Raw genomic sequence first — 15,427 nt, forward strand, 5'->3', positions numbered from 1 at the left:
TTTCTCTTTCCCTCTGGTACTGCAACTGGAAGCGTTTGAGGTGGTGGCTGGTTCATTGTGAGTAACTATGATGAGCAGAGTCTCCCTGCTGGCTCATGCCGCACAAGTAGTATGAGCAAAAAATAAACCCTTATTATGTTAAACCATGACGATTCTGGAATTGTTTGTTACTATGGCATACCCGGTTTATCCTGCCTAGGACGTTGGATTTCCTAATAAACCCATTTGGGTTATTTGAGGATTGCTCACAAAAATCCTCTATTTGTATAATTTTTTCAACTTAGCAAAGATGCTTTCATGTCTATGATATCACCTTATCTCCACAACAATTGTATAAATATATAATGAGAAATATTATTAGCTCCATTTTGCCAGTGGAAGGATTGAGGCACACTCCTCAAATGCTCTGTTTCCTAGTTTAGCAGTGTTTGTTACTGTCTATTTGCTTTGTTTTCTTAAGCAATATGATTACACAACAAAATCTGATTATAAAAAATAATGCTTCTTATTTTATGAATATTTTATTTGATGTCCCCCTTGAAGAATATATCATTTTTTACTTTATTCTTCCCCTCCACCAAGTAGTCAGTGTTGCAAATGTAAAGGACTTTTGCTGCTTCTGTTGGAAAGCTGAAATAAGGGAGTGGTTAGCTATACTATTTTCGTATATTGAGCTTTGAGGGGGATTGAAAGGGGGTATAAGGACGTTGTGGTCATACATTAGGCAGTAGGTAACTGGGGCTCCTACTGAGGGGGTTGAATCAAGAGGAGGGGGTAGACATGACAGTATTTCTTTGGTGAGAAAGTGACAGCAGGCCAGAAATACAGAGTAGAGGAGAAAGCAAGGGCTGATTGCTCTGAAAGCAGAAGAGACATCTGGTTTGCAGTGAACTGGAGAAGCACAGTGGTGAAGAGAATGGGTTCTGGAAGCAGAGTACCTTGATTCAAATCTTGGTTCCACTACTTATAAGCTGTGCAATCTTGCATAAACTACTTAATATCACTGTACCTTGGATTTCCCTTCTATAGAATGGGGATAGTAATACCTATTTCATAAGAATGTTATGAGGATAAAATGAGCTATGAAGTGTAAACCTCTTAGAACAGTACACACAGTAAGAGCTTGATAAATATCAGCTATTATTGTTGTTGTTGTTGTTATTATTATTATTCATTGCTGCCCCTTCTGCCATCGCCCCGGTCATCCATCATATCTCATCTGCCATCACCCCGGCCACCCATCATCTCTCATCTGTACTAACTGAAAGACCTCCCCATTGGTCTTCTCACATCTATTCTTTGTCACCTCCATCTTTGTTCTCCCCCTCCCGCACTGCCCCCATAGCTAGGGTAATCGTTTAAAATTAGAATCTTATCAGGATCACTTAAGACATTAAAATAAAGACAAAAATCCTTAGTATAGATTGCAAGAAACTTCTGTCTCTAACTTCAGTTTGTGCTGACCTCTGTAGTCCAGCCTCATGGTCCCTCTTTTATTTTCTTATTTTTTATTTTTAATTTATTTATTTTTTTAATTAGTCGTGCCTGTACCAAAGCATTTATTTTTTTTCAACCAATGTTTTTTTTTTTTTTTTTTTTTTGGTGGTCCCTCTTTTATTTTCTTATTTTTTATTTTTAATTTATTTATTTTTTTAATTAGTCGTGCCTGTACCAAAGCATTTATTTTTTTTCAACCAATGTTTTTTTTTTTTTTTTGTAGATGTTGGGGGTAAGGGGTTATTAATTTATTTATTTTTGCTGTGTTGTGTCTTCGTTTCTGTGTGAGGGCTTTCTCTAGTTGTGGCAAGCGGGGGCCACTCTTCATCGCGGTGCGCGGGCCTCTCACTATTGCGGCCTCTCTTATTGCGGAGCACAGGCTCCAGACGCGCAGGCTCAGTAGTCGTGGCTCATGGGCCTAGTTGCTCTGCGGCATGTGGGATCCTCCCAGACCAGGGCTCGAACCCATGTCCCCTGCATTAGCAGGCAGATTCTCAACCACTGCGCCACCGGGGAAGCCCCATAGTCCCTCTTTTAGATCTGCAGGTGTGCCACCTTCTGCTCATCTCAGGGTATTTGTATTTGTATTAATGTATTTTAGAGGAGCAATGCTTTTTCCTCATTCTGATGTTGCCTTCCGGATGGAGGGGTCTCTACTGGGGTGACATTTCTCTGTCCACCTGTTTTCTCACTCTGCCCCATGAGACGTGGAATTATTCACTTGATGCATCAATCTTGGGGGAATATCTGGGTCTCTTCAGCTCAGCTCTGCCCTCTTCCTCTTGGAAGTGAGCTTCTTACAGGGAGAAGATGGTCCCTGATGCTCCTCTAGGGTCAGGCTCTTTCCCACCACATGGGAGGCCTGTCTTGGTCCAAGATTCCTTGTGACCGTGTGGTTAAACCTAACTCATCATGGGGTCAGTTAACTGGTCCACCTGGCTAACAGACTAAAGCCATGACTTCCAGCCTGATGTATGTCAGCACTAAAGATGCTCTACAGGTTCCCTAGATGTTCTCCTTTCTCCTTGCTTTCCTCCTCCTCCACTTCCTTCTCCTTTCTTCTGAATTGTGATATTTCTAGTAGTCCTTCATGGAAAAGTAGTGGTAAGAGGATAGTGGTGAAGATCTTCCGTGCTGTATTATAGAATGAGTTGTGATACAATTTGACTGTAAGCCAACAGACTGGCTCAATGAAATGACTGAATATTAAGGTCTTACTCACGCTCACATTCCTGGATAGGACAGTGGAAATGGAAACTTTTTTTTCCTTTCGAATGAAAAACAAAGAAAGGTAAAAGGGTACAGAGATTCTCCAGGAGGGGGAGCTGTCGTTCCTTGTTCCCAGTCAGCTATGAGGGTTCACATCATCTGTGACTAAGTCACAACAGAGCCCGTAGAACAAACGCATCATTGCGATACATCACAGAAATGTCACAGTCCCCATTTGGCATTATCACTTTATCCCATACAATTTACTCTTCACCTATGTGGAATTCAGTTTTGTAGGAGAGTTTCTTTATAATTCCTGCTACAGTTTTGAATGTCGTGGTCCCAGCAGATGTTCTGTCTGTCTTTTAGCAAGATACAGGCTTAACCTCTATTTTAGTTTCAACTTAGAAGGAAAATATAAAATAGAATTAGGAATATGTGATCCTTTTGGTTAACTGCTTTTTCTCCTTAGCTTTCCTCTTCCCCATTATTTTTCCAAGTCCCTTTTTTAGAAAAATGTGTTGTGACCAACAGCTCTCACAGCCTTCCTACCCAGTCCATCTCTTGGGTAGAGAACTCACCGCAAAATAGTCATCATCAGCTCACAGACAGTTTTCAGCACAATCCTATGCATCAGACGAACTAAGCTGCAAATCTTTCTCTTGACACCTCTCCTACTCTCCCACAGCTTGTTTCACAGAGCTGGATGCATTGATTCCTGGTAGATGTTAAAAATGGCCATTTAACAGATGACAGTATTTTCTTTAAATAGGTAGTAGTGATTGCTAGGAGTCAGTGTAGGTTCATTTAAAACAAGTCACATGGCAGGAGGCTCCAATCAAGATGGCAGAATAGAAGGAGGTGGAGCTCACCTCCTCCCACAAATTTATCAAAAATATATCTACATGTGGAACCATTCTCACAGAATACCTACTGAATGTGGGCAGAAGATCTCAGACAGCCAGAATTGCAAGAAAGATTACCATATAACTTGGTAGGATGAAAGAAAAAAAAAAAAGAATCAGGATAGGACCTGTTTCTCTGGGAACGAGCTGTGAAAGAGGAGAGGTTCCCTTACCCTGGAAAGTTGCTTCACTGGTGGGGAGATCAGCTGGGACAGAAAGGGAGCTTCAGAGGCCCAGAGGAGGGTGCAGCAGTGGGTTTGCAGCAGGCAGAATAGAGAAAGACCAGTATAGACAGTCTGTGCCACCTTCCTTCTGTCCCTAGCCCTAGACGCATGTCTGCTGGTGCATGCGGGGTCTGAGTGCTGAAACTCAGGCTTCAAAGGACAGACCCAGGGAAAGGATTGGGGTTGGCTGCACAGAGACAGCCTGAGGTGGCTGGAGTGTGATACAGGCTGCAATGAGTGAGTATACATGGAAGGAGCCCAGGCCCACCATAGAAGTGAAGTGCCATTGTTAATGGGGGCATGAAGGGAGGAGCAGGGCCCCCACCATAGCAGCCTCGCTCTTGGTGTGCTCACAGCGGGTGTGGCTCCACATCTATGAGCTCTGGGAGAGTGCAAGAGCCAGTGGATTGCCCACAGGTGGTGGCGGGGCTGAAATCAGAGCTGATCCCCAGGGGCTGCATGATGTAGGAAGCAGGGCTGAAATCTGAGCCAGGGCTGAAATCTGAGCCCTCTCTCCATGGCTGTGTGAACCACAGATTTACACCACAGCCACTGGGGCCTTTGTAAACTCAGTGCATGCAGGATATCCTAGTGGACTACGGGTGCTCCCGTGTCTGGGGCTGGTCCGGCATTAGCAGCAGTGGGCTTTGAGGGCAGGTGTATGCACATGGAGGTGGGGCAGTGTCTGGGCTGCTTCCATAGCTCCCATGGCAGGTCCAGGTGCATGACTACTGAGGTCCTGGTACTTGACTTTAGTGGATCTGCACCTACACATCTGTGCTGGTGGCTTTGTGAATACAACACTGGAGGAACACCAGGGCCAACTGCCTGCATTCCCACAGTTGAGGCAGGACTGTGTACTTTGTGAGCCTGCATTCCCACAGTTGAGGCAGGGCTGTGTACTTTATGAGCCCACACCACATGTATCAGGTGACACCACAGAGCATACTCACTGGTGGACAGTTCCAGGGGAGAAATACTCAGTGGCTCGTCCCCCAGCAGAGTTCTCTAGTCTTGCCTACCTCACACCACAGCTCAGAAATGGATCTGGGGGCTTCTACTCCAATAACTGGGGAGCAGGCCCTGCCCTTGACAGGATTGTGACAGTCACAGAACAAAGAGGAGGCCCTCAATATCCATTGCAGGCTCTCATCACACCAGTCACACCCTCTACCAAAGAGAAAATGGCCAGCATACACTGAGGAAAGATGCAGCAGGCATCCATACTAAAAGCAGCCCACACACCAAAAATATTAGACTCATTCATGGCTACACAGGGATGCTCCCAAATAAAAACATCTCTCCAAGACCACAGTAGATAACTGTTTCTCCTAAACTCATAGAGTAAGAGAAATATAAGTAAAATGATGAAGGAGAGGAACCATTCCTAATTAAAAGATCAAGAGAATTCTCCTGAAAGACAAACAATGAAACAGACCTCTCCAGTCTAATAGACTCCAAGTTAAAAAAGGAAGTAGTAAAAATACTGAAGGAATTAAGAAAGGCTGTTGGTAGAAATGCAGATTATTGTAAAAAGGAACTAGAAACTATAAAGAGGAACCAAGAAAAATTAGAAAACTCATTTGCTAAGATGAAAGCTGAGCTAAAGGCAATAAGTAGCAAACTGAATAATGAAGAAGAATGAATAAGTGATACGGAAGATGGAATAATGGAAATCACCCAATCAGAACAGCAGGCAGAAAGAAAAATGAAAAAAAAAAGGAAAGCAAGATACACGGCCTATGCGATAATATAAAGCATGCCAATCTACACATAATAGGGAAGAAGAGAAGAGGGGATCAAAAATGTTTTTGAAGAAATTATGGCTTAAAACTTCCCAAACCTAAAGAAGGAAACAGATATCTAGGTATCGGAAGCACAGAGGGTCCCAAACAAGATGAACCAAACAGACCTACACCAAGACATACTATAATTAAAATGGCAAAAATTAACGGGAAGATTCTAAAGGTAGCAAGAGAAAAAGAGTTAGTTACAAGGGAACCCCCAAAAGGCCAGCAGCTAATTTCTCTACAGAAATGTTGCTGGCCAGAAGGGAGTAGCAAGATATATTTAAAGTCCTGAAAGGGAAAAATCTGCAACCTAGGATACTCTACACAGCAAGATTATCATTTAGAATAGAAGGAGAGAGAAAGAATTTCTCAGACAAGCAAAAAATAAAAAGAATATAGCAATACTAAACCTATCCTAAAAGAAATATTAAAAGGTTTTCTCTAGGTAGCAAAGAAGCAAGAATCTATAGGAAAGATAAAATCACAATCAGAAAGTAAATCACTTAAACCAATACACAGATTTAAAAAAAATTTTTTTTTTAATTTTGTGAAAGTGATGATAACCACAATAAAGAGCAAAAGGATATACATGAAGATGTAAAAAAGGGCATCAAAATAATAAAATGTGGGGAGGAGAGTAAGAAAATGTAGATTTTTTTTTAGAATGTGTTTGAGCTCATATGACTACCAGTCTAAAGCAAGTAGATATTGGAATGGGTTAACATACTTGAAAAATAAGGTAACCACAAATCAAAAGCATACAATAGGTTCACAAAAACCAAAAAGAAGAGAACACAAGCATAATACAAAAGAAAACCATCAAACCACAAAAGGAAGAACAAAAAGAAAAAGAAAGGAACAAGAATAAATACAAAACCAACTGGAAAACGAGGTTTAAAATGGCAATAAATACATATCTATCAACAATTACCTTAAATGTCAATGGGCTAAATGCTCCAATAAAAAGACATAGAGTGGCAGATTGGATAAAGAAAAAAACAAGAGTCTACAATATGCTGCCTACAAGAGACCTATTTTAGGGCAAAGAACACACATAGATTGAAAGTGAGGGGACAGAAAAAGGTATTTCATGCAAATGGAAATGACAAGAAAGCAGGGGTAGCAATACTCATATCAGACAAAATAGACTTTAAAACAAAGGCCATAAAGAAAGTTAAAGAAGGACACTATATAATGATAGAAGGATCAATATAAGAAGAGGATATTACATGTGTTAACATATATGCACATAATATAGGAGCACTCAAATACATAAAGCAAATACTAACATATGTAAAGGGAGAAATTGATGAGAATGCAATAATAGTAGGAGGCTTTAACACCCCACTCACATCAACGGACAGATCTTCCAGACAGAAAATCAGTAAGGCAACAGAGATCCTAAATAATACAATAGGACAGTTAGACTTAATCGATATTTTCATGATATTACATCCAAAAATAATGGAATATACATTCTTTTCAAGTGCACATGGAACATTCTCTAGGATTGACCACATACTAGGACACAAAACAAGCCTCAACAAATTTAGGAGGAGAGAAATTATCTCAAGTATGTTTCCTGACCACAACGGCATGAAACTAGAAATCAACCACAGAAAGAGAAATGAGAAAAAGATGATTACATGGAGATTCAACAACATGCTACTAAAAAAAACCAATGAGTCAATGATGAAATCAAAGAGGAATTTAAAAAATACCTTGAGACAAATGACAATGAAAGCACAACCATACAAAATCTGTGGGATGCAGCAAAAGCAGTTCTAAGAGGGAAGTTCATAGTGATACAGGCCTTCCTCCAGAAATAAGGAAAGTCTGAAATAAATGACCTAACTTACCACCTAAAAGAATTAGGAAAAGAACAAACAAAACCTAAAGTCAGCAGAAAGGAGGAGATAATAAAGATCAGAGAGGAAATAGATAAAATAGAGATTTAAAAAAACAGTAGAAAAAAATTGATAAAGAGCTGGTTCTTTAAAGGGGTAAAAAATTGACAAACTTCTGGCCAAGCTCACCAAGAAGAAAAGAGAGAAGACCCAAATAAACAAAAGAAGAAAGGAAAGAGGAGAAATAAAAACCAATACTGCAGGAAAAAATAAAAAACTTTAAGAGAATACTAAGAACAATTATATGCCAACAAACTGGACACCCTAGAAGAAATGGACAACTTTCTAGAAATATACAGCCCACCAGAATTAAATCAAGAAGAAATAGATAATTTGAACAGACCCATCACTAGAAGTGAAATGGAATCTGTAATTAAAAAAAAACAAAAACAAAAAACTCATGGCAAGCAGAAGTCCAGCACCAGATGGCTTCACTGGGGAATTCTACCAAGCATGCAATGAAGAACCTTATACTGATCATTCTCAAACTCTTCCAAAAGATTAAAGAGGTGGGAGCACTCCCAAAGTCATTCTATGAAGCCACCATCACCCTGATACCAAAACTAGACAAAGACACTACCAAAAAAGAAAATTACAGACCAATATCTTTGATGAATAAAGATGCAAAAATTCTCAACAAAATATTATCAAACTGAATCCAACTACACATCAAAAAGATCATACACCATCATCAAGTTGGATTCATCCCAGGGTAACAAGGATGGTTCAACATATGTAAATCAATCAATGTGATACACCACATCCACAAAAGGAAAGACAAAAACCATATGATCATCTCAGTAGATGCAGAAAAAGCATTTGATAAAATTTGACATCCATTCACAATAAAAACTCTTACCAAAGTGTGTATAGAGGGAACATATCTTAACATAATAAAAATTATTTATGACAAACCCACAGCCAAATGAATATTCAATGGTGAAAAGCTAAAAGCTTTCCTGCTAAAATCTGGAACAAGACAAGGATGTCCACTCTCACTTAACATAGTATTGGAAGTCCTAGCTACAGCAATCAGACAAGAAAAAGAAATTAAAGGTATTCAAACTGGTAGGGAAGAGGTAAAACTGTCATTATAAGCAGATGACATGATACTATATATAGAAAACCCTAAAGATTCCACACAAAAAACTACTAGAACTGATAAATTCAGCAAGGTAGCAGGATACAAGATTAACATACAGAAATCGGTTACATTTCCTTACACTAACAATGAAATATCAGAAAGGGAATGCAAAAAGACAATCCTTTTTAAAATCACATAAAAAAATACTTAGGAATAAACCTCACCAGGGAGCTGAAAGACATATGCTGAGAACTATAAAACATTGATAAAGGAAATTGAAGATGATTCAAGAAATGGAAAGCTATCCCAGGCTCTTGGATTGGAAGAATTAATATTGTTAAAATGGCCATACTACCCAAAGCAATCTACAGATTTAATGTGATCCCTATCAAATTACCCATGAGATTTTTCACAGAACTAGAACAAATAATCCTAAAATTTATATGGAACCCAATTCTGGGTCATAAAAGAACCAGAATTGCCAAAGCAATTCTGAGGCAAAAGAACAAAGCAGGAGGAATAACCCTACCAGACTTCAGACAATAGTACAAAACTACAGTCATCAAAACCACATGGTATTTGCATGAAAACAGACATATGGATCAATGAAATAAAATAGAGAGCCCATAAATAAACCCACACACCTATAGTCAATCAATCTTTGACAAAGGAGGTGTGAATATACAATGGAGAAAAGAGTCTGTTCAGCACGTGGTGTTGGGAAAGGTGGACAGCTACATGTAAATCAATGGAGTTATAACAGACCCTCACACCACACACAAAAATTAACTCAAGATGGCTTAAAGACTTAAATATAAGATGTGACATCGTAAAACTCCTAGAGGAGAACATAGGCAAAACATTCTCTGACATAAATCATACAAGTATTTTCTTAGGTCAGTCTCCTAGGGCAATAGAAATAAAAGCAAAAATAAACAAATGGGACCTAATCAAACTTATAAGCTTTTGCACAGCAAAGGAAACCAGAAACAAAAAGAAATGACAATCTATGGACTGGGAGAAAATATTTGCAAATGATGGGACTGAAGAGAGCTTAATTTCCAAAATATACAAACAGCTCAGCCACAAAAAAACAACCCAATCAAAAAACGGGCAGAAGACCTAAATAGGCATTTCTCCAAAGACAACATACAGATGGCCAATAGGCACATGAAAAGATGCTCAACATAGCTAATTATTAGAGAGATGTAAATCAGATCTGCAATGAGGTACCACCTCACACTGGTCAGAATGGCCATCATTAAAAAATCTACAAATAACAAATGCTGGAGAGGTTGTGGAGAAAAGGGAACCCTCCTGCACTGTTTTTGGAAATGTAAGTTGGTGCAGCCACTATGGAAAACAGTATGGATGTTCCTCAAAAAACTAAAAATAGAGTTGCTGTATGATCCAGCAATCCCACTCCTGGGCATATGTCCAGACAAAACTCTAATTTGAAAAGATACATGCACCCCAATGTTCATTGAGCACTATTTACAATAGCCAAGATATGGAAGCAACCTAAATGTCCATTGACAGATGAATGGATAAAGAAGATATGGTTATATATATATATATATATATATATATATATATATATATATATACACACACACACACACACACACACACACACACACACACACCATATATAATGGAATACTACTCAGCCATAAAGAGGAATGAAATAACACCATTTGCGGCAACATGGGTGGACCTAGAGATTATCATACTAAGTGAAGTAAGTGAGAAAGAGAAAGACAAATACCATATGATATTACTTATATGTGAAATCTAAAATATGACACAAATGACCCTATCTACAAAACAGGAGCAGACTCACAGACATAGGGCACAGACTTGTGGTTGCCAAGGGGAACAGCGGGTGGTGGATGAATGGATTGGGAGTTTGGGGTTAACAGGTGCAAACTATTATGTATAGAATGGATAAACAGAAAGGTCCTACTCTATAGCACAGGGAGCTATTTCTAATATCCTGTAATAAACTATAATGGAAAAGAATATGAAAAAGAACATATATATAAAGAATATATATATATATATATCTGAATCACTTTGCTGTACACCAGAAACTAACACAAAATTGTAAATAAAATATACTTCAGTAAAAAATAAATTTAAAAAAATAGGTCACATTGATAGGGCGAGAGAGAGACATGGACATATATATACTAACAAACGTAAGGTAGATAGCCAGTGGGAAGCAGCCGCATGGCACAGGGATACCGGCTCGGTTCTTTGTGGCTGCCTGGAGGGGTGGGATAGGGAGGGTGGGAGGGAGGGAGACAAAGAGGGAAGAGATATGGGAACATATGTATGTGTATAACTGATTCACTCTGTTATAAATCAGAAACTAACACACCATTGTAAAGCAATTATACCCCAATAAAGATGTTAAAAAATAAAATTGAATTTAAAAAAATATATGTGTAAAAAAAAAATAGGTCACACAGACTAACCTCCATTTTGAAATATTAGTGGATGGAAATTCTCTGGGTATGTTGATTCTGAATGTCAGTAAGATCTGTCACCCCAAATTTCTCTTGCTATCTTTGTGAATAAGATAGAGTTAAGCCTCATGGGAATATAGTTAGGTAGATATAAACACCTGAAAAAGATATTAACATTAATCTGTGGAGAAGTCTCTAGTAGCTTGCCATAGTTTTATTTCCTTAATTAAAAAATTGTTTTTTCGTTTTTAGCTCTGAACTTTTTAATGTATTAGTTTTATATAGCTTTGGAAGACTATATAAAAGGCATGTGTTTGAAATTTTTTGATGACATAAAGCTGGGAGGAATGTTTACTACTTTAGGATAGAACACTCAAGATTAATTGCTTTCATTTGGCTTGTATAATAGGAATATATGAAAGATCATCAGTATTTAAAACAAAATCAACTGTGAATGTTTAGGAAGGGGAGCCCTGATTTGTTAGTGATTGATGAAGAAATGACCTAGAGATTTTAGTTCATCAAAACTCAATATGAATATATATGTGGAGCCTAGAAAAATGGTACAGATGAACCGGTTTGAAGGGCAGAAATATAGACACAGATATAGAGAACAAACGTATGGACACCAATGGGGGAAAGTGGCAGGGGGGTGTGGTGGTGTGATGAATTGGGAGATTGGGATTGACATATATACACTAACATGTATAAAATGGATAACTAATAAGAACCTGCTGTATAAAAATAAATAAATAAAATTCTAAAATTAAAAAAACCCTCAATATGAATAAACAGTGAGGTTAAATGACAAAATGCTAATGAATTTTTAAGGCATATTAGTACAATAATCCAGAATGTGGAACATCAAAATTTCTTTTGTACATGGATCAGTTGAAGCAGATCTGCAGTATGTGTTTAGGTTTAGTTCTGGACACCATGTTTTAAGAGAGATGCAGAGAGGCTGGGATGGATGCAGAAGAGGCTGACCTGGAAAAGATGTCCATGGAAAGTCATGGAGAATGGCTGAGGGTTTTGGGAATGTCTAGATCATAGTGGAGAAGATTTAGAGGAGTCTTGTGAGTCATCTTCAAGTATTTGAAGATTGTCAACATGGAAAGAGCTTAGACTTGATTTAGGTGGCCCCAGGGATGGGATTTGGCATATGGCAGAATTTACAGGGAGGCAGATTTGAGTCTCTCATAATAAAGACCTTTCTAGCAATTCCCATTCTGAAATGGAAATAGGCTGCCTGGCAAGGTGATCAGTTTCCTATCAGAAGACTTTCAAAGACAGACCTAGGGGACCCTTGTCAGAGTTATGTACAGGGTCATGCTTTGGGAAGGTGAACCAGGTGATCTTTAAAGTTCCTTCTTACCTTACGAGACCCAGCATGAGCTCAGTGTCTGCATACAGTAGGTTCTCAAGAAATAGCTGCCAAATGAATGAAACATAAGAATAAAAAAAGTCAGGGGCAGACTTTTGCACTTGATAAATTTTTTAGTCATGTATGATTTTATGGAATTGAACAGTAATTGTACCTAGTATCAGGAGCATGTCATCTTGGGAAAAATGAAACCCTTGGCCCACACAGAGTTTGAAATTTCCTAGATAGTTGGCTTATCTTTCTTGCTCTGGCATAACTCATGCTCAGTCTTGTAAGTTTAGAGCTATTTGTTAATGAGCAATGCTTCGCCCCAAACTAATGTGATGCTGTTTCTTTTTCAGGATAATCGTATCCACACATGCAAGTACAACATTCTCACCTTCTTGCCCATTAATTTATTTGAACAGTTTCAAAGAGTGGCAAATGTGTATTTCCTTTTCCTTCTGATTTTACAGGTAATGTTTAGGTTGTATTTCATCATCTGTTTGTTTAAAATATTCATATAACTTGAAAAAATAAATCATTTTACTTAGCTAAATGTTCATGCTCAGAGAAAATCAGCTTTATCAGATTTTTAATTATTTAGTTATTATTGCTGTTTCTCTTCACAATGGTGGGAGGGCTAGGAATGGGTAAAAACTAGTACATTCATCATTTTAAACACTGAGGTCATTTTAAAATGCTGCCTTGTACTTTATTTGAACCAAACCAGAGCCTAATAATTACTGTTCATAGCCTCCTTCCTTTCCTTATCTCCCTATCACATTCACAGTATGGGTATTGAGAGAGTTGAAGCAAAGAGTCTAGCTGAGTAGTACTTTGTGGAACTTAATTTGGCAAATTTCATTTGCATCTAAGAACAATGATGTATTATATATATATATATATATATATATAAAAAATAAATGATGTATGCTATATGTTATTTCACTGTGACTATTTTTGATAGTTTCGAGTGGTTAATTGGTAGTTAGAAACCTTTCTTTTTCTTCCCATTTGACTAAAATTTGAACCTAAATGAAATTTCAGCTTTTATTGATATTTTAGGAAGAAAAGGCATAAATCAAAGAATTTACATACATATAAACAGCTCATGTTAGCCAGTTATTTACCTAGTATTTACTATAGAGTGATTTAATCAGATCAAACTGGTAGATTCAGAATGTACTGGGTTATGTGTTAATTATAGAAAATAACAAGATGGACTAGATATGTACAATCTGGATTATACCTTGAGTACTATTTTTTCTTTAATTGAATAACTACTTGTTCAATAGAAGAACTGTTAAGAATCTTTTGGTTGTAAGTGGTAGACATATAAATTCACTTAATGTATTTTATGTATGACAATTCATGGGCGAACTATTTTAACAGGATGTAACTTCTCTTTTTCTATTTCCTCCATGTTTACTTTACAGGCCCTCTCTCCTTGGTGATTCTTGAAAACTTTAGACTTTTATTCTCCTAGCTTCAACTCCCACGTAAAAGGGAGGCAGAGGCAGAGGGGGAGAAGGGGAGAGAGGAAGAGGGAGGGGGAAGAGTAAAGAGGGAGAGGGAGAGAGAGAATGAGAATGAATCACTTTTTCTATTGCTCCAGCAAGTCTTGGGATTAGTTGTAATTGGACCATGCTGTTACCTTCCTATCCTAAATTAATCACTGTGGCTCAGGAATTGCCTTGACCTAGATCACATGCCAAAGCCTAGGAGCCAGCTGGATGGAATCAGTCCACCAAAATTACATGTACAAAATTACAATAGAGGGGTGGGGTAGTTCTTTAAGAACTAAGGGTAGAGTTGAGAAGAACTGGATGCTGAACAAGAAAAAAAAAAAACAGTGAAAATATAACTTACAATTTTTGAGGAGACTTTCTTTTCCCCCCATGAATTTTAGTTTCTTCATAGAACCCTTTACACTGTTCTAGAATTTTGAGCTCATTTCTCTAATGGGTTTCTTATTTATGGCCAAATGCTGTTGTTCAGATAGTTTTATATCTGGAAGGGATCTTTGGGATGGTTCAGTACAACCTCCTTTCTTTTATTGGTGAAGAAATGAGACCTGGAGAAGTTAAGTGAGGTATAAGGGTTTTACCATGAGTTAATGATAGAACTCAGACTAGAATCCAGCTTTTCTGCCACCCAGCCTAATATTTTTGTTGGTACTTCAGAGGCTTTTGAGGTTTGTTTTTTTAAAAATTTTATTTGGAAGTTATTACATAAAATTACATAAAACAGCACTACAATAAATTTATTGTAGTGCTGTTTTGATGGGGCCTGATTGCCACACACTGACCATCTCCACCCATCCTTCCCCGCCTGATGGCCCTGATGTAGCTCCAAAATGAACCCCACTTGAAAACTACCTTTGTAAGGGAGTCATGTCAACTGTCACTGTGTCTCTCTCAGATGGGTAGCTTTACAGGTACAGGTCCAAGCTTTGGAGTTAAATAGACCTAGGTTCAAGTTTTAGCAGTGTATGTTCTTGGCTTAGTTGTTTGACTTCTCAGATACTTTTATTTATAAAATGGGAATATGATACCCAGGGCCGTGGCATTTCCTGACTCCAGGCTGCCATTCACAGTGTATTCTATGCTGTGCACTCAGGGTGTTATTTACATGGAATGTAAGCACTCTGGGTTTGTGCAAAACACCTCTGATACAGAATCTAACTCAAAAAACTTCTGAGGATCGAATGACATAATATCTAAAAGTACTTGGCACAGTGTCTGGTGCAAGGTAGGTGCTCAAAGATTCTCTCTTGGGCTTCCCTGGTGGCGCAGTGGTTGAGAGTCAGCCTGCCGATGCAAGGGACATGGGTTCGTGCCCCGGTCCGGGAAGATCCCACGTGCCGCGGAGCGGCTGGGCCCGTGAGCCATGGCCGCTGAGCCTGTGCGTCCGGAGCCTGTGCTCCGCAATGGGAGAGAGGCCACAGCAGTGAGAGGCCCGCGTACCGCAAAAA

The 15,427-nt window shown here is 38.5% G+C and overlaps 1 protein-coding gene across 1 annotated transcript in view; it reads left to right on the forward strand.

The window, feature by feature from the left end:
• Nucleotides 1–15,427, forward strand: part of ATP8B4 (ATPase phospholipid transporting 8B4 (putative)) — a 246,299-nt gene that overhangs the window by 52,024 nt on the left and 178,848 nt on the right. The window contains 1 exon segment of the mRNA XM_007455539.1: nt 12,813–12,926. Coding sequence (XP_007455601.1) covers nt 12,813–12,926 — 114 coding nt within the window.

This window comes from Lipotes vexillifer, unplaced genomic scaffold, assembly GCF_000442215.2.
Source record: "Lipotes vexillifer unplaced genomic scaffold, Lipotes_vexillifer_v1.1 scaffold24, whole genome shotgun sequence".
Classification (NCBI taxonomy): domain Eukaryota; kingdom Metazoa; phylum Chordata; class Mammalia; order Artiodactyla; family Lipotidae; genus Lipotes; species Lipotes vexillifer.